General features: G+C 38.4%; 1 protein-coding gene across 1 annotated transcript in view; it reads left to right on the plus strand.

Annotated features, from left to right (window-relative positions):
• Lrp2 (LDL receptor related protein 2) overlaps positions 1-22962 on the plus strand; it is a 184431-nt gene that overhangs the window by 40728 nt on the left and 120741 nt on the right. Inside the window, exons 6-14 of the mRNA XM_077110314.1 lie at positions 5712-5822; positions 6124-6237; positions 7571-7687; positions 8833-8982; positions 10388-10507; positions 16136-16264; positions 18453-18622; positions 19763-19986; positions 21174-21380. Of these exons, the coding sequence (XP_076966429.1) occupies positions 5712-5822; positions 6124-6237; positions 7571-7687; positions 8833-8982; positions 10388-10507; positions 16136-16264; positions 18453-18622; positions 19763-19986; positions 21174-21380 (1342 nt within the window). The remainder of the gene's footprint in view (positions 1-5711; positions 5823-6123; positions 6238-7570; positions 7688-8832; positions 8983-10387; positions 10508-16135; positions 16265-18452; positions 18623-19762; positions 19987-21173; positions 21381-22962) is intronic.

A 22962-nucleotide genomic window follows, 5' to 3' on the forward strand; every position in this document is an offset into this window, starting at 1 on the left:
ACTGAACTTGACGTGTGAGTGAAATTCTACTAGTCTTGGGATCACCATATTTTCTTTCTCTTTCCAAGGTGTTGATTTTCTATTTCCATTTTATAAATCTGATTATATATATATGTACACACACACACACACACACACACACACGTGTGTGTGTATTTAATTGAAAGTAACTTCTAATTATTATTTTTTAGGGGATACCGGGAATTGAACTCAGGGGCACTCAACTACATTCCCCAGCCTTATTTTGTATTTTATTTAGAGACAGGGTCTCACTGAGTTGCTTAGTGCCTTGCCCCTGCAGAGGCTGGCTTTGAACTTGCCAAACTCCTGTCTCAGCCTCCCGAGCTGCTGGGGTTATAGGCGTGAACCACCATGCCCAGCAACTTCTAATTATTTTTAAAGGCTTCTTATGTAGAAAATGGGAGAAATCAAAGTGCATACCTCATGGGGTAGTTCTAAGGATGGAATAAGTTTCATACATATCAAGTACTATAACATGTTTCTGTGACACACTGTTCAGTATATGTTACCAGTGACGATGGTGATAATAGTGATGATGGTGTTGCTTATTTAATTTTATGTGTAGTATTCACAACTAAGTCCTGGCAGCCCAGCTAGTAAGCTTCTTCTGGCAAATCATTACTTGAACTGAATTAGTCTGTCTTAGAGCCAAAATAAGAAACAAAGGTTGACTCTGCAACCTTGAGAAGTCCCAGGTATCTGGGCTGCACTTATATCAATAACTTCTTGTTTTATTTTCAATCTTGGGTTCATTTTAAAATCTACATTTAAGATGCTGCCTTCCCCTTCCCCTTCCTTCTTTCCTTCTTTCTTCTTTTCTTGTGGCACTGGGGATTGGACCCAGGGATGCCCTACTACTGAGCTATATCCCCAATCTCTTTATATTTGTTTTGAGACAAGGTCTTGCTGTGTTGCCCAGGCTGGCCTTAAACTTGTGATTCTTCTGTCTCAGTCTCCCAAGAAGCCACCATGCCCAGCTGCCTTCTCTTCCATTATAATCAGTTTGCCTTTTTTTTTTTTTCCTATGTTCTTTTTGGCCATTTTGTCAAATTGTGAGAATAGGATATATTTACATTCTCCCTGACAAGATAATAAAGAATAGCACTTCATCTTTATATCTTGCTCTGATGTAAATGATTTCCGTTGTGGGAGGTTTATAAGATCCTCAAACTACATCGTCTTCCTTGATTATATAAATAGAACTATCTTGCTCCGTGTTACCAGTGAAACTTTCTTGCTCCGGATTAAATCATTGACAGAGAAAACACTTAAAATATCCTCGAGCACCAATCTTGTAGGCATATTTTGGGGCATATGTGTGTGTGGACAAACCAGAGCATGTATCATTTGGAACTGGGAGAAGGTAAAAAAGAGAGAAGCAAGGGATGGTGGGAAAAAGGGTATTCTCACGTTTTTGTTTCCAATAAACAGTCTGGACACTGGTTAATAGGTACTTGTCAATCCTTCTATTCAATAAAGCTCAGAAGGAAGAGTTCCTTTGTGTTCTTGTATGTGTCCTCTCACATTGTACTTTCCCCATACTTGGAATTTTGTAGGACGTTTCAGCCCCTTGATGGATTTGCTCCATGGGAAAAAGGTTATAAGATTAGCCTCAGTCTTGCCAAGCATAAAAAAACAAAAAAAAAATAAGATTTTTAGATATCTCCCAATGGGAAACTCAAAGGATTGTGACTTCCTGCTTCCTGGGGTATAGAGAAACTCATTCATGAATGTCTTTAGCAAGAGAAGAAGGATCTGTTCATTTCTTTGGTCAGAGCAAAACCCTGTTCCCTCTTTGTGGGTCTCCAACGGAGAAAACCATTTGGAAACATATTTCCAAGTATTTTCTATATTTAGTGAGTCAGCACTGAGCAATCTCTGGGCATATACCTCAGGTTATCTATACATAGCAAAGACCAGAAGGTGTGCAGGGGTTGAGAGGGTCCACTGCTGATTGAGAGAGATTCATTATCAGCATGGAAGGAGACAAGAAAGCTGCTGACCTTTGGCCAACACAATACCCTCCCTGATGACATCAAGCTGGCCCAGTTGTTTAGGGGCATGAGCCATGTCAGTGGGTACTGTTTTCATTCTTCTTTCAGTTTTATGGGACTGGTTCTCAAAAAGCAGGACAGAAAAAACAAGAGACCTGCCTAATCCATTTCTCCCAGATCTCTCATATCCATAATAATCACCAAAAGTGTGGTACAGTCCCAGTTCAAATAAATTTTCCTCTTGACAGATAGCTTATCTATTGCAAAGAGCTGGGTTTTTAAAGATTTTTTTTTTCTCCCTGCTGCTTGCTGCTGCTCTTAAAAGGCTAGATAACACACTGACACCAGGAGCTATCTGGTACATGGCGGGACGGGAATTGCTTGCTGGCCTTACCTGGCCTTTTGCATCTCTTGAAGACAGAATTAGTAAACAGAGTTGTCTGAACCATTTTAAAGGCACTTTTACAAAGCATACCATCTTAATGATGGAAAGACAGCAATAACCTTAAGCACTTGCTCATTTTTGGATGATTAACAAATAAAATGAAGTTCAGAAAAAATTTAGAAATTTAAACCGCTATTTAAAAATGCCTTGCATACCATCCCCACCCTACCCCCTAGGATCGAGCTTATTTATTTGTTACACTTAAAGTTTTATTTGACTGGACTGAGAATCAGATCTCTCAGAAATTTGTTCCTGGCATTTTTCTTTGGCTTTCATCAGTCTCTTGGCCAAAAGTTCAGCATATTCTGTAGCCTCTTATCTTTTTAGTATACTGTTTCTTCAGAGCAATATGCTGGCATCTATGTTTCAGGACACATGGAGTGACAAGCTGAATACTTTGTTTCTTGCCTTCTTTGTTTAAGGGCTTTCTGACAACATAGTGATGGACATTAATTTTTATTTTTATTTTTTTTGGTAACAGGAATCAAACCCAGGGGTGCTCAACCACTGAACCATATCCCAGCATTTTTAAAAAATGTTTTATTTAGAGATAGGATCTTGCTGAGTTGCTTAGGGCCTTGTTAAGTTGCTGAGGCTATCTTTGAACTTGTGATCCTCCTGCCTCAGCCTCCTGAGCCGCTGGGATGTACCCCCTTGCCCAGCCAACTTCTTCTTTACAGATTGAAAGGTTTGCAGATTGTGCCAGCTTGGGCCCAGGGTGATGAGAGACACTAGTATTAGTCAGTCCAGGAATATTCTTCTTTCCCCTTTTTTCACCCCAGTAGGCAAGTTGAAAACACTCAGATTGGCATCCCCTAACAGATTTGTGCTTTCTTCAGTTCTGGTTTGTGTTGGTAATTTCCTTCTTACTTTGTAGCAGGTGGATGTGGTCATGGGTCAGGACACCTGCTTCATGGGAAAACCTTGTTCTTTGTTCCTACCACTGATTCCGATCACATGATCCTTCTAATCTTCACCCATAGCACTGCAGCAACTTCTGTGGCCAGACCCTTCTCATAAAAAGTAGGAAGCTGGTGTTCATTGTTGGCTTCAGTGAGTTTTTGGCAGCCTGTAGCTGGGAAGGAGATACTGAGCTTCATCTTGAAGCCGTTGGAGTGTCATGGAAAAGAGCCTTCCGTTTAATGTGACTGGTTCTGTAACTTTTGCCAGTTAGATACTCAAGAACACTTGATAGATGAGGTTTGAACTTCTGGAGATGAGAAGATTTAGGTTTATTCCTTTTCTGTACACAAAACATGAAAATATAATTTGAGAGATTTTTTTACAAAAAGTGTGAGTTCTTAACAGAGGACAAGTTTAATACAGTTTTAGTACGGAATTTTGTGCACATCTTCTGCTTGAAAAGACTTTGGGATCATCCAAACAACTGTCTGATGCATCTTTGTATGTCTAAAACATCACATTGGGTTCTTGAATGCAAATTTAGCCTCAATGTGAAACTGTGTAATCTGATCTTTGAAATCTTAACTAAGACATGCCTTTTCCTTGGTTAAAAAGAAATCTGAAGACTGCATGAGAATCACTAGGAAACATTTTTAATTAAAAATATAGACCAAGGATGATAGCATACATGCGGGAAGTAGGGTAGTCAAAGACCATAAAAAGCAGATGTTCAGATATTTCAAAAGCTGTTTAAAATGGTCTCTTGTGATAACTGTGAGCATTTCTTGAGCATAGTGAGTAGTGTCCTACTGCTAAGAATTCTAAAATGATAAGACAGGTTTCTTGTCCTCAAGGTTTTTTATTAAGCTATGAAGGAAATAGATAAGAAACCAACAGAACAAATCCTATAGTTAGGAGTCATGAGTTTCAAGTGTGAGGAAACAGGAGGGACAGATACCATTTTGTTCTTCAAGGGACATCCTGATTTTCTGCAGGGTTAAACATCTAGTTAATAGCATTGAGGTGACCATATATGTATAATTTGGCCATAAGACAGTTATCCCCACACCCCAGAATCCATTGGTTCCCCATTCCTTGGATTCAATCAACTATGGGTAAAAATATTTGGAAAAAATTGCCTGAACTAAACATGCACAGGCTTTCCCCCCCTCATTATTCCCTAAAGAATATAGTATGATAAGTACTTACATAGCATTTATGTGCTAGGTATTATGTATGAACTAGAGATTATTTAAAGTAAATGAAGGAATAGATGAATTCTAGATAGGGAAGAGGGAAGGGAGGGAAAGGGAGGAGGCAGGGGACTAGCAAGGATGGTGGAATGTGATGGACATCATTATCCAAAGTACATGTATGAAGACACGAATTGGGTGTCAATCTACTTTATATACAAGCAGAGATATGAAAAATTGTGGTATATATGTGTAATAAGAATTGTAATGCAAAAAACACAAAGTACATGTATAAAGTCATGAATTGGCGTGAACATATATTATATATAAAGATATGAAAAATTGTGCTCTATATGAGTAATAAGAATTATAATGCATTATGCTGTCATGTATTTTAAAAAATAAAATCAATAAAAAAATAAATAAATAAAGCAAATGTTGGGCATCTTTGGGTTTTGGTATGTATTGGGTGGTCTTGGAACCAATTCACAGAATCCCCCGTGGATATTGCGGTATGACTGTAATTTGGGCTTATGGAACAATTATGCTTTTCAGTTCCCAGGTGTTGTCTTTTTAGGTCCCTCTACTGGCTGCGGTAGATTATCGAGACAGGGGGAAGAAGAAGTAGTGACAGAGAGAGGGTAAACAGTTGAATAAGAGCAAATAGCTGCTGAGTGAGATCCCTGGGCTCAGACCTATTTTCTCTTTCTCTCATTTCAGTGAAAAAAAAAATGACCCTTTATTTCCCAGATCATGTGTGGGGGTACATGAGTTTCCTGGGATGTCATTTGTATCATGTAAAAAAAAAGGTTCCATTTTGAACTGTTAAATTCTTTCCAATTCTTCAGTTTTTCACTCAAAAGCCACTTACTTCTTTAAGGGAGAGATCCCTGGGTTTCCAAATCCCCCTACTGTTCAGCTCATAGCTTTCTGTAGTCTCTGCATTGGCCTGTAACCTAGTTTGTCATCTGCTATTTGTGTCATTATTTGATTATGGTCCCTCTCTCTTATCTAATAGGAGGCCAGGGATCATATCTCTTTGTGTACCAATATATGTTCACCATTTAGTACCTAGCATATAGCTGTCACTCAAGAAATGTTTGCTGAAGAAATGTCTTAAGGTTCACTTGCTGTTTCTGTTCTTTTTAAAAATAGAATATCCAGTATGTGAGCAGCTTACTTGTGCTAATGGAGCCTGCTATAACACGAGTCAGAAGTGTGATTCGAAAGTTGATTGCAGGGACTCTTCTGATGAAGCCAACTGCAGTAAGTAATGTGTGTAAGAGGTGCTGTGGTGTGTTACAGCTTGAGAGAGCCAATTATCTGCACATCTTTCCAAGCCCACATTCTACAAATTCATTTTAGTGGTCTTTAGTCAGCCTCTGGTGGGAGTATTTACACCATGATAATCGGTAAACACCACAAAGCTGGAGAAGGGGTTGTTAAACGTTTACCAGCACACTGCTGACAATAAGAGTCTCTTTTTAAACTTGAGACAGAATCTTCCTGTGAGATGAAATGGCTGCAGTGGAATTGAAATTCTCCCTTCTTTAACCTTGTGTTCCAGCTGAGACATGCTTGCGTGACGAATTTCAGTGTGGCAATGGAGAGTGTATCCCTCGTGCCTATGTCTGTGACCATGACCACGACTGTGAAGACAGCAGTGATGAACATAATTGCAGTACGGTGATTCCCTTATGCTGGGTCATGTGGTCAGGAGAATTTTATGTTTGTTTTTTCCCACCAGATACCCATTTTCCTCTAAGGAAAGAGTCACTGTATTTGATTACACATGGAACCAAAAATTCATTTGGGGGCCGTGGGCTTGAGCCTTAGCCATGTATTGGGCCTGGATTCCTTTATCTTTCAAAGATCTGTGTAGAGTTGAAGGGTTGCTGACGGACAGTTTGCATTCTTTCCTTAGGCTACAGGGGTATGGGTATATTGTATCACAGGATTCAGATTACGCATAGCTCAGGAATGGACCTGATCACTTTGATAGTGGAGTGCAAGAAGAGCTCCAAAGGGAAGGAGCACCCTACTAGCAATGGTTTTCCTCTCTTCTTTGAAATCACTGCCACATTCAAATTGGAGGGTCAAGAAAGTTTCAGTGTGCTATAGAGGGCTTCTGTTGCCTTTGCTTCTTTGCCCTGATCCTACTTTTATTTTTGTGCTGTAGCCTGCAGTTTGAATGCCCTTTCTCTTACTGTTGCCATCTCTGGACTCATTTTTTTAAGGAATATGTAACATTAGAAAGGAGACTCTGGGGGAATTTTAATTCCAATTCACTGGCAGGTTTTTGTGGTCATTTATTTACTAGAATGAATGATTTTTCTCTACATCTGTTTTGATTGGTCGGTACCCATGCCTTTTGGGGTCACTGAGTATTTTCATTATCATCCTAATTTTCTATGATTGGTGCCTGATTTTCTTTCTGAACAGTATTTGTTTTTAAACATTTTTATTTTTGAGTTGTAGTTGGACACAATACCTTTATTTTTTTTTACTTATCTTTATGTGATGCCAAGGATTGAACCCAGGGCTTCACACGTGCTAGATGAGCACTCTACTGCTGAGCCACAATCCCAGCCCTCAGTGACAGTCTTAAAGAGGTGCTGTGACATCATGGGATGGTGACCCAAAATCATGTGGTCCGAAATAGCCATGATGGTGCTTGTGGCAAAGTAAGAGAATGTTGACCATTGGCACATTTAGCATCTGGATCAGTTTGCCTCCTCTGTTCTGTGTCAACCTATTCCTAGATTCTTAATCTTGAGAAATAGAGATTGGCACCTGAGTTCACTTCCTGGACCCAAAGCTGCTATTATCTTTTCCTTTCCTTCTTTTAATTTTTCTCCTTCTCTTCCTGCTTTTTTTTTCTTTTCATTTTTTTGTCAAGATTCTGATGTAGAAACTTCAGTTTCTAGGAGCCCAGTTCAAGTAGTAGGGTGAGCACTTGGACTTTTGACAAAAGCAATTTGTGTCTGTGTAGTGCAGCTGTTTCTCTCTTCCAGACTATCAGACCTGTGGTGGCCACCAGTTCACCTGCCCCAATGGCCAGTGCATTCATCAAAACTGGGTTTGTGACGGACAGGATGACTGTCAAGGCTTTGCAGATGAAGATGGCTGTGGTAAGGAGGAGGCGAGATTCCTACTGAAAAGCATTTCTTTCCTCCCTTCCTTATTAGAATTTTTTACCCCCAGAATTGTCTGGGGTTTAATTAATTAGTGGGTGGATTAGAAGAAGGTGATTCCACTAGCTTTTCCTAAAATGACTGAACCCAATTGTAGCATAACTTTTAACCTCTTCCTTCCTATTATTAAGGCAAAGTAGTTGGAACTGTCTCTTTTCTCTCTCATCACACTCTGATCCTTTCCTCTGTATTCCACTTTGCCTGCTTTACCTGTGTAAAAGTTGTAGGCTAGAGGATGTACAAAAAATAGGGTAAAATGTGATTATTCTCTTAGACCTTACAACCTTTAAAAATAACTTTGAGCTGTGGCAACAGTTCAGTTTTGTTTTGAGTTTTTGCAAATGCTGATTTCCAGTTGAGACATTGACATTAATGGTGATGGACAGGCCACACTGGGAACAGTGGGATGGAACTAGGGGACTAGCAGGTGCAGGGCAGACTACTATTTAGTCAAGTGTTTAAAGAGTATTTGAAAAGATAATCGCAAATGCCATGCCCTTCCTTACCTTGCTGTTATCATCAGCTGTCCTGAAGTTACTAACACCACACCATGCTTCAAGTTGCCTGCACTGTTCCAGTCCTAGATCTAATAAAGACGATGTTTGTTCTGGAACCATCCATCGGTCTCATGTTTCAGTGTCCAAGAATTATGGTTTTTCTTCTTCTGTCAACATTTCACTAAATAAAAGAAATCAAACAACCCAAACCCAAACTTAGGGACTCTGGAGTTACCTTGATGGCCCTCATTCTGTAATTCATGATTTAAATACCTGAACCTTCTCTTCAGGGCTGTGAATCTAGTTTGTTGATATTTCAGGTTCATATCAGATTTATGCTCTTACAGCTTGTCTGGGGGCTGCCTCTTTCAGAAAGAGTGGAACTTAAATAATTCCATTTTCTCACCCTTTAGAATCTCAATAAAAGGCTAATGGTAGAGTATGAAGCTATGAATTTATTGTAAAATATAGGTCATTTGTGGATTTCTGTTGTCTGCTTGGTTTATACCTTCTATCTTCTCTTAATCATGGATTAAAAAGGACGGATTCTCCCTCCCATGGCCTGTAACTCTTTTTTCCTCACAGAGAGCAATCGTCGTCATCATTTGTGTTACCCAAGAGAATGGGCTTGCCCAGAGTCTGGACTATGCATCTCAATATTTCAAGTTTGTGATGGGATTTTAGATTGTCCGGGAGGAGAAGATGAAAACAGTACCACCAATAGACACTATTGTGGTGAGTATGGAAAATATGGGTGGCTTTCAGAACAAATTCTCAAATACATAGTGTATCGGTTGTTATTTGCACAACACAGTTCTCCAAGACTTAGTAGCTTAAATTGCACCTTTTATTATTTCTCACAATTCTGTAGGCTAATTAGTGGTTTTTCTGGCTCAGACTAGCTCACTCGCATGTCAGAATGTTGCAGTAAAAGCTGGGGCTAGCCTAGGTTTGTTATCATGGTGGTGGAAAGAGCAAACCCTAGTGCTCAAACCTGTGTCATGTTTGCTAATGTCTTAGTGACATGGTGGGACACTTGGCTGAGCCCAGAATGGCTTGAAGAAGTAGTTTCCATTTCTTGATGGGGGAACTTAAAAAAACTGTGCCTTCCCCTCCAATAGGGAGGTTTGTCTTAATGACAATTTTGATGATTCTAGAGGTGTTCTGGAGATATCATTATCATTATCATTATTACTATTATTTGAGGTGTTGGGGTCTTTTGCACACTAGACAAGTGCTCTTCTGTGAACTGTAACTCTTGCCCTCTTCTGGATATTTTATTTCTTGTCTTTTACTTATGAAAAAAAGTCTTGTCTGACTATATCTCCCTACCCACAAATGTGACTATTTTCTAGATTATGTACTTTGAGTTGTTTTTCCAGTGGTAACATTGGATTGGCCACACAGTGTTTTATGTGATCAATCACTAGAGTTAGTGGTTGTAGAATATAAACCCCCCAACCCATAAACTGTGTGGACAGTTGATTGTCCTGCAGGGAAATACAATGTGTGGCCCTGATTTAATCAGCTGTACACCTTCTAACCAGATCTGTGGCTGCCTAGCTGTGCCCAAGTAACTGTAACCCCAAGAACTGTTTTTTCCCTGACAAAACTCATAATGTTTAAATATGCTGAGAGAGACTTCTATGGCATCCCCTACCCTTTCATTTAGGAGTTCTATCATAAAAGCTTAAAAATTAATGAGATGTAGTCATAGTCAAAAGTTAAAAAATGAAAGTTAACAATGTGAAAAATTATAATCCCCTGAAATCTCACCACTTGAAGCTAGCTATGTTTAACATTTTTAGGTGTATTTTCAGTATAGTTACTTGGGAATCTTAGTCTCTTCTATGATGTGGACAAAAAGACCTATGACCTGATTTTTCCATAAATAGCATTTATAATGACTTACACTTGGTTGTAACAGTAGTTGTAATTTTTAAAAAGGAGTTTTTTTTTTTTTAATTGGATCAAGCTTTTGTTATATAATGTTGCAGAAGAATTTGATGGGGCAGATTCCCTGTACCTCTATGACATGCGCACTAGGCTTTTACTTGTAGAATAATAAAGGCTTTTGGGTGGATCAGCCTTGTCCAGAGGTCACCATAAATTCAACAAAGATTTTTTTTTCTCTGTCTAGGTATGAGCATGTGCCCTCTCCTAAACTGTGAGTACCAATGCCACAAGACACCATATGGAGGAGATTGTTTTTGCCCTCCGTCTTATATCATCAACCAAAATGACAGTCGCACCTGTGTTGGTAAGTGACAAGTGGGAGCTCCTGGCTTTTCATCACAGTTTACTGATGGGCTCCAGGATCCTGACATGCAGGAGTTTGTAATTGTGGGTAGGAGTGATTGCCTGTATAACAGGAGCAGCGTAATACTCAAAGAAAACCTGGAAAGAGTAAATTTTAATTCTGAGAAGCTTTTGTGAAGTGCAGTAAGCTAAGGAGTGGATTTGCGATGAGTGAGTTGACTAGCCTCGTGGACCTGTCTGCTGCCTGATGATAGGGGTAGTCCTTTTGGGTTTCCTTTATCAAGGTTTGGAAGCAGGATTGGTATGGCCAGGCTGGTTATGCAATGCTGAGATACTTCCATTCATGTGGTGGAGAGATAGCTGCTGCTTTCAGTCCATTAAGCTCCGTTGGCCTCTTCTCCAGGAAGCACAAATGTCCCCAGGATCCAGCCACTAGAGTTGTCACTGCTCTGGTGACCGCGTTGGTAGGTCACTGCCTGTACTGTGTTGAGTGTTAATTCCACTGCTTTTCACCTTTGCTTGGAATTGACATTCAAGATGAGCAAATTCTTTTTTTTTAAAAATATTTATTTTTTAGTTTTCGGCGGACACAACATCTTTCTTTGTATGTGATGCTGAGGATCGAACCCGGGCCGCAGGCATGCCAGGCGAGCGCTTTACTGCTTGAGCCACATCCCCAGCCCATGAGCAAATTCTTTATCATGATGTTTCTAGCTAGTGGTTGCCCTTGAGCTGGACACCAATTGGTTGAATAATTCCCCACATCTCTCTTATCTGAATTATAAAAATGATTCTTCCCATGGGGAGATTTTTGAATCTGATGTCAGCATAATTTGCTATGGGAAGGATGGAGACTTATGTTGGGAGAATTAGACATCAGTGTTTGATTTCTTAGGATTTGAACAATGAGTTTGTAGCTCTGATTTCTTTTTTTACCCCCTATTTTTGGTACATGAACAACGAACACATAGGCAGAACATAATCACAGAGTTTTTTTTTTTTTAAATTTTTCCATCTTTAGTTGCTTTTAGTTTTTTAGAATACCTTTATTTTATTGATTTTATTTTTATGTGGAGCTGTGGATCGAATCCAGGGTCTTGCAAGTGCTAGACGAGTGCTCTATCGCTAAGCCATAACCCCAGCCCCAATCACAGAGGTTTAAAGAAATTTTGTTTTCATTGGTGTTGGAGAAAGGTGTTTGGGAGGTAATTGTAACTACTTATCAAAGTTCAATTTAATAGCCATATATGGATCTCCAAAACATAGATGATTCAGAATTTTCCCAGAATTGATGTTCTTTGGATCCTTAGAAATTTGAGATTCTTTAGGGATTTCTAAATTTTAAACAAATAAACAAACGTGATATGCATAAGAAATATTTTTATTATATTTTTCATTTTTACTTTTTGGCGGTACTGGAGATTAAACCCACGGCTTTGCACATGCTACAGCCTCAACCCTAGAATTTAAAATAAATTTCTAAAATTTTAATATAAAATAGCAAAAAATACTGAATTTGGATAAAGCTAGTGAGGCTATTCACTCTTCACTCTCACTCAATACTTGGCTTTCAACATAATTATATTTTATTACAAGTGGTTGATCTTAAGTATGTATGGCCAGAAGAACCTTTTGGTACCAGAAGTAAACTCTAGTTTGCAAATTTAACTTGAAATTCTTGAGAAAATCTGTTCTTCAGTGTAACTGAGAACTATAATATGCTGAGAAAAACTGGATTTTCACATTTGATTAAATAATCCAATTGAGTTTGTTCAAAGCAGGTATTTTTAGGTTTTTGATATCAAGTCCTTGTCTCAGGTTTGATCACAACCTAGTTGCTCCTCTTACGTAACTGCATTTGGCAAATTGGGTTAAGATCAAGTGGTTCATTCAAGTCAGTCTGGGGGATCCTGGAGACCTCCCCCAAATTATTTAAAAAGCCCCCAAGTTTCTCGTCATTTCAAGACATTTTAGAAGTAAAGCATTGTGATCTGCAACTGGCCTTCAATGTGATTTTAAAATTTATTATCATCAGGCTGGGATTGTGGCTCAGCGGTAGAGCGCTCGGCTAGCATAAAAATAAAGGCATTGTGTTGTGTCCATCTACCAAAAAAAAAAAAGTACAGTTTAAAAAAATTATTATCATCATCAGTGCATTGGTGATGCAGTCGGGGAATTTAAAATCACTTTTCACACATGTCCTCATTTGGTAGGTGTCTTTGAAAGCGCTCTCCGTGCTTCCCAGCGTCCCTGCTTGGGCAACATCCCTTTTTTTCTGAGTGGTACTCATCCGTAGGGGTGAGGCTGCTGCTTTGTTTTTGGCAAACGTCAGGCTTCTCTACTCCCCTTTGCTGCCACCCAGCTGCCAATCTGATTTCCAGCTTTTTAGTTCTTTGGGTGAGTCCCTTTTCTCCTAGTAGAAAAGGAATTCCAATAGAAATACCAGAAGCCTCATCTCAGGATTACGTCAACTTTTCTCTCCTTTTCCTTTTTTTTTTTCTCCTAGTTCAGTCTTGCGAAGCCCACAACCTGTTCTCAGCCTTTTTTTTTTTTCCACTCTAGTGCTCAGATAGCATGTTTGCCATCTTTTCAGTACATTAGTCTATGGCAAGCCTTGGCTTATATTTCCAAGTATCTGGGGTTTCTTACATGTCAGAGGCTTGAGCTGCTTCATTTTTTTGCAGCTCCTGAAGATATGAAAGTTGACACAACAAGGTTATTGTGGTTGTAAAATTTTACATGCAAACTACTAATGAATGCAATACAGAAAATTGCAATATTATGTTATGCACAAGATCATTTCAGGATTTGTATTCAGTTCATAGCACGTTGGAAGTCGTGTGGTCCAACACTAGCGCACTAGTTTTTAAGTTCCACAACAGACATCTTTCAAGTCCCCAGTGTGTTTCTGGAACTTTACTACAGATAACCTTATTTAGAGAAAAGCTCAGAAGTCTACATTTGAGGTCCTTTTTGAATGTGATGCCCCCTTACCGTCTGTGGAGACCTTTTCTGTGACCTTTCCTGTCCTTTAAGAATGCATGATTTGCCCTTGACTTAACATTTATTTGATATTTGTTTCAAAGAAGACTTCAATTTTCTCTTTGTAAAGAGAACTCTTTAGTTTAAACACATGACATTATAAAGCCAGTTATACTTGTTTAAGCCGAGGTGAAATTCTAGGGGAATTGCTGTTTTTGTTTGCTCTCACAGGCACTTCAATTCAACAAACACTCTGTATGACTGTAACCCTCTGCACAGAGGCTTCAGGTGTTGGAAGCCCCTGCAACATTTGTTATCTTAGACATGGTTCTCCTGTGAATGCCTTGGTCGTAATCAGGAATAAAACTGAATAATCTTGACATGAATCTGGTGTCTTTTTGCCATTCATGTGCTCTTGGTAGTCTTGACCTGGCAGTGGAAGCTCTGTGGCATGCTGAAACAGTTTGCTGGGCTCATTGTTTCTGATTGACAGGACATGCTATTTGTTGACAGGCTGACATCGTGGTGCAGAGTTAGGGCAGGGAGGTCATTTGGCTTGGCGGAGTTTCACACAGTCAGATGGATCAGAGGTGTCCAAGAAGGTCTAAGCTGAGAAGGGGTTTTAGTTATTTTCAAAGCAGCATTTATTGGTAGGAGGAGGCAAAGAGTAAATAGAAAAGAAAAAGATAAAGATAATGATATGTGTGTGTGTGTGTATGTGTGTGTGTGTGTGTGTGTGAGAGAGAGAGAGAGAGAGAGAGAGAGAGAGAGAGAGAGAGAAGAGAGAGAGAGAGAGAGAGAGAGAGAGAGAGAGAGAGAGAGAGAGAGAGAGAGAGAGAGAGACGGGGGTTGTAAAATAGTTTCAGTGTTGTACATAGTTTCCACCATTCTCTGCCCTCATGAAAACCCTCAATTCCACTTTCATTTTCTTGTCTTCACTTTGACTGATGACAGATATTTAATTAGCCTTTTTTTCCACCCTAAGTATCTAAAGGATATAATCTCAGTCATTAAAAGTGACAGTGATTTTATGCGCTTGTTCAAACGTGCATTTGGAGCACAGGTGATACGAAAGGTTTTTTTTTTTTTAAAAGAGAGGTGAGAGAGAGAGAATTTTTAATATTTATTTTTTAGTTTTCGGTGGACACAACATCTTTGTTTGTATGTGGTGCTGAGGATCGAACCTGGGCCGCACGCATGCCAGGCGAGTGCACTACCGCTTGAGCCACATCCCCAGCCTGATACAAAAGGTTTTTGAGCCTAAGAATTCTGTTCTGACTTTGCTTTTCCTCTGTTTGACATCAGAACTCCTGCTCACAGGTGACTCCAGACCCTTACACATAGTCTGTCCAAATGAGGGTATGACATTTCTGGGGGCTTTCAGGGGAATGTCCTATACTTTTCATTCCCACTGAGGTGAAGCCTCAGGTGGAGCTTTCTTGGGGTTGATGTGAGGAGTTTTATCCATGAGGACCTTTCACTCCTGTGTGGTTTTTTACCTTCTATCAAGAGAGGATTGATTTCCCTGCCTTTGGTTAGTCATAGTAATTGGCAAGAAAGATGTGATGAGCCATGTTGTCAGGTTTTAGCCTGGAGTGGAAAAAAATGGAATAATTCGCTTGATCCCGGAACTTTCTTGGTCCTTTCTAGTTGGGAGTCCTGGGATGGGGGACCACACAACGTATGTAGTGGAACCCAGTTCACACCTCTGACATTCATCTGCAAATAAAATCAGATTGCAGAAATCTGGAGAATTTTAGACCTGAGGGTGCAACAGTTTCAGAAAGTATAATCTTGAGAACTTCCTAAAGCTAGAAGGGATGGGAATTCTGTTGGTATAGGCTGTGGAGATCACCCTCCCAGGGAAGAGAGCAGAGAGAAGGATGATAGAGGGTGGTGGTGGACTTGGAGCTCAAATGACAGCCATGACTCACCAATGATGGTACCATCTGTGCACCTCTCAAGCCTTCTGATCTTTGCCAATTACATTGAAATTTTTCACACAGCAGAACTAGGGCTTCTATGGCTATGAATTGAGCTTTTCCACGTAAGGATTTTTTAAAAACCTATTAAATGAATGAATAAGTTAATGAAAAACTAGAAGATAGTCTTCATGTCTTGAAAATATTTTTAATTTCAGTTATAATTTTTTGATATCAAAGGGATGACAGCTGGGTAAATAGACCTTTCCAAACACTTTACTGCAGTGACAGATCATGTCTTCTTGAGAAGATGAGTATAAATCAGGTCTTTGTTATGAAATATTCTGTCCAATTGGCCTTTCAGCAACAAGGCAAATATTCCTATATCTTCACTCTCCAATTTGGTAACTAGTGGTCTATTGAGGACCTACACCTGTGACACATATGACTGAGAAACTGAATTATTAACCTAATTTTAATTAATCTAAATATGAATTTAGATAACCATAGGGACAAGTGGATAGCATTTGGAAAGCACACTTTGCAAAAAAAAAAAATCCATATATCCAAATATATATATGGATTTTGGTATAAACGCTTCCTTTTGAAGCATTTGGAATGTGTACCAACCTTCAGAGGAGGGCCATCTTGACCAGGAGTATTGTCTGAGACTGCTCAAGAAATGTGATAAACATGATTATGAGTGTATTTTTCTTACGTGGCAGATTTTGATGATTGCCAGATATGGGGAATTTGTGACCAGAAGTGTGAAAACCGAATGGGCCATCATGTGTGCCACTGTGAAGAAGGGTATATACTGGAGCGTGGAAACCATTGCAAAGCCAATGATTCCTGTGAGTACATGGTGGACACCTGTGTCTCTGAACAATAGACTTCTGCTAGCTGTCTTTCCACAGCCGAAGAGGAAAGAAATGTCAGCATTTAAGCAGGCAGCAGGGTTTTATCATCACAAATCAGGGGTGGTCCTGGCTGCTTCGAAGAATGAGTCAACATTAATTTGTACTTTGATTATTAAGGACCAATCTTTATGTTAATGGTGGCCATAATTAATATTTATTGGTCTAGGCTATTATATCACCCCCTCATATACAGCTGTGGAATAAGTTCTTATGGCTGTATTTGACTGACGTGGACATTGAAATTTAATTAATTTACTCACCACAAATGTAGGTAGCGTTTATTTATAGAAATAATTTTGGTATTGCTCATGCAAAATTTGGGAGTATTTCAAAATGGACAGATTGTCTTTGGATTAAAATTTGTGTGAATATCCTTAGCACAGGCATTTTGTTGGAATTGGTCTAATAGTACTGTAGTGCTCAAAGCAGTTTTGTCATCATTAATTTCTGGGTCTCAAGTTTAACTCCCCAATTCCTTTCCTTCCCTCCTTCCTTCCTTCTGGGGACTGAACCCAGGGTCTTGTGCACTCTAGGCAAGTGCTCTGCCCCCCTGCTCTAATTCCTTTTTTTAGCTGTGATTTCACACTTGATTTTGAATGCATTTGGTGCCTTCTGAAATTTCACTGGTCACATGATCCATGAATTGTTCATTTTCTATTTGTTTTTGCGTGCATAGAAATACCTGATTTGTTGTGTACTAACTTTTAGGTGCAGCTGATTTTTAACCATTGAATTCATTTATTTTGAAATAGGTAATGTATGTTCAATGATTTTAAATTGTAAGAAGAAATCAAGTAAAATGTCTCCCTTCATCCCTTCCCCCACTGTCAAGTTTCTACTTCCCCTCTTCCCTGGGTAATTGCTATTTCTTTATTTTGATTCTAGAGATTTTTAAATGGATACATCAGGGTACACAAATATAGATATTTAACTCCTTTGTGAATATACTCACAAGCTGTATGCTCATTACTGCATCTTGCTAATGTCACTTAATATACCTTTGAGAGTTTTCCATATTAGCACATAAAGCTCAGTTATTTTTTTTATAGTGGCAAAATATTCCATTTTTGTATATAATTAGTATGCAGTTAGTTAATTTATTTAACCAATCCTCCTCTGATGGAGTTTAAATAATTTCTTGTCTTTAGCTTTTGCAAAAAGACTGTAACCTTATTCATATGTGATTTTGCATACTTGTAAGTTTATCAACAGAGCAGATTGGATCCACTGTTGCAATGATTTTTATAGTTTTTTTTAAAAATGTTTTTTTAGTTGTCAGTGGACCTTTATTTTTTATTTATTTATATGTGATGCTGAGGATCGAATCCAGTACCTCACAAATGCTAGGCAAGCGCTCTACCACTGAGCTACAACCCCAGCCCCTTTACAGTTTTTACAGAGTGATTTCCTGAAAATCTTTGTGTGTGTGTTGGCTAGAACCCAGGATTTTGTGCATGCTAGGCAAGTGCTCAACCCCTGAGCTACATCCCTACCCTACCCTAGTAATCTTTAATTCATATTCTGTGTTTATTTTTATTTATTTTTTTAAAGAGAGAGAGAGAGAGAGAGAGAGAGAGAGAGAGAGAGAGAGAGAGAGAGAGAGAGAGAGAATTTATTTTTAATATTTATTTTTTAGTTCTCGGCGGACACAACATCTTTTGTTTGTATGTGGTGCTGAGGATTGAACCTGGGTCCGCACGCATGCCAGGCGAGCGCGCTACCGCTTGAGCCATATCCCCAGCCCCCATGTTCTGTGTTAAACACAATCAAAAGTTGTACATGGAGGCAAGGTGCCTATGTCATCAAGAATTCTTGGAAATCCCTGATATAGTCTCTTCAGTGTCATTGAAAGTGCATGGACTCGCAATCAGGACACTTGAAATCTTGCCAGATTCTGTTTTTAACTTTCAGTGATTTTGAGGTACTTCATTAAACATCTTTGTGCTACAGTTTGCACATGAGCAAAATGGGTAGAATGATTGCTGTGTGCATCAGTGGTTTATTTTAGAATCAAAGAAGACAACAGAAGAAAGCATTTGAAAAAGCAGGAAGTCTATCAGTTGTGAGCTATTCCACTTCCTGACTCACCTGGAATAGTCACAGTTTTCTTCTTCACATCTAGCTGGTGAGGCCTCCATTATCTTCTCTAATGGTCGGGATTTGCTAATTGGTGATATTCAAGGAAGAAGCTTCCAGATTCTGGTGGAGTCTCAAAATCGTGGAGTGGCTGTGGGTGTGGATTTTCACCATCACCTACAGAGAGTTTTTTGGACAGACACCGTGCGAGATAAGGTAAATAGAAATTTCAGGAGTGTAGCTTAGGAGCTGAATAGAACCTCAAGCACAAAGTGTTGATAGCTTCTCTTTTTGGGGGGAGTCAAGGGGAAAGTTCCTTTGTTTCCTAACAAAAAAGGCCCTTGAGATAGTTTATGTTAATCAGCACCTTTCTGTGCTATACTGTTACATGTGACCTATTAAACAAAGCAGTCTATTATATGGATTAGCCTTGAGCAACTTTTAATTTTATTCAAAAAGGAGTCCAAAAGTCTAATTAAAAGAAATAGTAGACATTCTTTCAAAACTGGAAAGATATTTGGTAGTAATTTTTGAAACTTGATCACTTAAAATGTAAAAAATACTCTACTTTTCTGGATGATAAAAATCAGATTTTTGCCTGAATCTTTTAAATGGAACTGTAATGGAGGATTGGGTAACAAATATTGACAGAATTTTGTGTAACAGCCAAAATTTCATTTACAGCATCTTATATGGAAAGTCTCATGGATTTAACTTCAATTTTGAGTAATGTGATGGAAGTTTTTAAAGCATACATTTTAGAGACTCCTAAAGAGTTATGGAATTTTATTTATTTATTCCTCTTACATTTCTTTGTACCAGTAATAAAATTCTTATTCACTTCAATGATAGCTTGCATAAAATTTCTAAAAATTGAGAATTTGGGTTACTAACAACTCTGATTTGATAACAACTAAAAATCAAAACAAACCACTACCACCACTCCTTCACCAAAAATCCACATTATTTAATTAAGCTTTTGATAACTTCCAAGAATGGGAAATACAGGCTTTAAGAAAACAAAAATAAAAGTGAAAACCAACTCCTGTATTTGTCTCACCTATACTCTGGGAAAAACCCATCTTCTCCCAATAATACATAATATAAAATAGCAAGGTGCCAGTGAACTTTTTTGGGGTCTACATGATTGCTTCCTATACAATGAATGAAGACAGGAAAACAGTGCCCATAGTCATGCTTATTTCTACATGACTGGTATGATCCTACATCATGTACAACCAGAAGAATGAGAAGTTATACTCCATTTACGTATGATGTGTTGAATGCATTCTACTGTCACTAATTAGAACAAATAAAAAAACCCCAGAAATATAACAATTTTGGGTTTTCTTTCAGGTTTTCTCAGTTGACATCAGTGGTTTAAATATCCAAGAAGTTCTCAATGTTTCTGTTGACACTCCAGAAAATCTGGCTGTAGACTGGATTAATAATAAACTTTATGTGGTGGAGACCAGGGTCAATCGCATAGATATGACAGATTTGGATGGAAGCCACAGGGTTACCCTTATAACTGAAAATTTGGGGCATCCTAGAGGAATCGCTCTGGACCCAACTGTTGGGTGAGTGATGTGAAAACACATAGATTTCGGCATTTTTAGAATTTTGTCTCTCTGCCTATACATCTTACATATCTTAATTGGAGGTTAATTCTGATTTCTTTTAGGTTCTCTACTCTAGAATCCATGTTTGTTTTATGTGTCTATTCATAGAAGCTTTAAAGGAGTTGACTAAATATAATCCTGTTCAAGGATATGTCATCCAAACACACTTACTGGTGTGCTACTTGATGTTTTGGGCATATGAATTTTTTTTTCTTAGTATTTGCCAAGCTAAGAGATTGAATTCTGTGTTCTGACTCAATTACTAAATGATTACACCAAACATTACTGCAAATTACCATTATTAAGATGATTATGCTAACATGAATTAGCTGAAAAATTTTTGAGAGAGAAATAGCTGCAACTATCTCTTTTAGTGCTTGTTGTCGTGAGCAGCAGTTGAGATGTCAAGCTGGGTTGTTCAGTGTGAATCAGCCTAGCAGAATGCTTGCTCCTGTTTACTTTTCTTCAGGTTTAATGAAAAATTTCCTGTTTTACCCATTTGAGAAGAGTCTGAAGAGACAGTTCTAGCATTTCATAGTTGAGTCTTAGGCTCCTTGGATGAAATTTAGGCTACTTAAGTGTTGGTGACTAGTGATTATTCATTTCTACTTTGTAATATCAGCTATTTTTCCTTGAAAATGGTGGGAAATTTTCTTTGGGCTATCCTACTGAGAGGAGGGTTGAGGAAAAGAATTTAATAGCTCATTTAAAATATAAACTTTTGGGGTGGGGAGATAGCTCAGTGGGGATATAGCTCAGTGTTTGCTCACATGCACAAGGCCCTGGGTTCAATCCCCAGCACCAACAAGAAAAAATAAAATCAAGTAAAATATAAATTTTCCTGGGTATAAAATGAGAAGTAAAAGAGTCAGTAAGTAGAGGAGAAAATTGGGAAGGTGAACATAAAATTTTAGGCTGCTCTATTATTGCATGTTAAGGTTGCTATTTAGAGTTATTGAGTCTCCTGATTGGCCCTCCCAGTCTGTTTTTTAAAATGCTTGTAAAATTTCTATTGTTTTATACAGCCATGGTTTGTTAGTCAATGGGCAATCCCATTGATCCAAACATGCTATGTATGAAAAACAAAATTAATCAGGTAAACTTGTGAAATAACAGACTTTTTGTTTTTTGTTTTCCTTTTGTAGTTACCTATTTTTCTCAGATTGGGCGAGCCTTTCTGGGGAACCTAAGTTGGAAAGGGCTTTCATGGATGGCAGCATCCGGAAAGACTTGGTGAAGACAAAGCTGGGATGGCCTGCTGGCATCACCCTGGATTTGACAGCCAAGCGTGTGTATTGGGTGGACTCGCGGTTCGACTACATTGAAACTGTAACTTATGATGGACTTCAAAGGTAAGAAGTATTTTCTGTGGCTTTATGAATTTGAAGGAAAGTGCATAAAATTGACAGAGAGGCATACCATGGGGCCAGAATTAAAATATCACTTTGTTGATTGACATGATAACTTAACTGACCTATGCATTGAGATCTGCATGACGTGACAGGCTCTGAATTTTAAACTTTCTTGTGTTCCATAATAACATTCATTTTCTCTAGTCTTTCTCTGGGAGTGTAGCTCAGTGGGGGAACACTTGCCTAGCATGTGCAAAGCCCTGGTTCAATTCCTGGTTACCCACCCACCCCACCAAAAAACAAAACAAAACAAAACAAAACAAAAACCCAAACCAAAATAAAACCCATTTCTGATTCCTGGATGAACTTGTTTTTTCATTTACTCCTGAGACCATTATTTTTCTGGGTTCCTCATACTTTGTTTTCCCAGAACCACTGTATCTTTTTAGTTTTTTAAAATTAATTAATCTATTTCAATTAGGTATATATGACAGCAGAATGCATTTTGATTCATTGTACACAATTGCAGCACAACTTTTCATTTCTCTGGTTGTACACCATGTTGCATCGCACCATATGTGCAGTCATACATGTACCTAGGGTAATAATATCCATCTCATTCCTGCCCTCATGCGCCTTTCCCACCCCTTCCTCCCCTTTGTCCAATCAAAGTTCCCCATTTTTCCCATGCCTCCCCAACCCCTACCCCCTTATGGATCAGCATCCACTTATCAGAGAGAACATTTGGCCTTTTATTTTTTCCCTGGGATTGGCTTATTTTGCTTAGCATGATATTCTCCCACTCCATCCATTTACCTGCAGATACCATAATTTTATTTCCTTTTAATGCTAAGTAATATTCCATTTTGTATATATACCACAATTTGCTTTTTAGTTTTTAAACTTTTCCTTGATAAATAAATATGTTTATTTAACATTATTCAGTGGGTATTAATTGGATTTTACTCTACTTTCATATATTTCAAATTTCAAGGAGAAATTATTTTTATTTTATTTTGTTGTTGTTGTTGCTGTTCTGGTGTTGAGGATTGTACCCAGTGTCAGTGCATGCTAAGCCACAGGTATTCTGCAAATAGACTGGTCAATTTAATTTTTACAAGTGACCTTCTTGTTTTCTCACTGGAAGGAATATTCTGGTTATTTTTTCCTATTATATCTCTATTTTGGAAGGATAATATCACAGTTTGCCACTGTATTACATATTCTTAGAAAAAAAAAATCTCTTCTTTTATAAGTGAAACTATTGGGTATTAATACTATGACTACCTGTCACTAAAGGTTGCTGTATCCAGAACATTAATTTAATGAGAAAGTATTAGTCAGCCTGATGTCTTATCAAACCAATTGGGAAATTTGCTTAAATGTTACTCAATATTTTTATGCTAAGGTTAAAGTAAAATACAATAGATAAAAATCGGTGGAGTTTCAGAAAGAAACTGGCTGTGAGAAATATAAAAGCTCGTGAGCACAGCTGTAATCACAGAGTCATTGCCTCTGGCTTTGCCAGCAGGTGGCATTCAGGGTTCTAGAATTTGCCAACGAAAAAAAGAAAACCATTCTC

The sequence above is a fragment of the Callospermophilus lateralis genome, chromosome 9 (assembly GCF_048772815.1).
Source record: "Callospermophilus lateralis isolate mCalLat2 chromosome 9, mCalLat2.hap1, whole genome shotgun sequence".
In the NCBI taxonomy this organism is placed as follows: Eukaryota; Metazoa; Chordata; class Mammalia; order Rodentia; family Sciuridae; genus Callospermophilus; species Callospermophilus lateralis.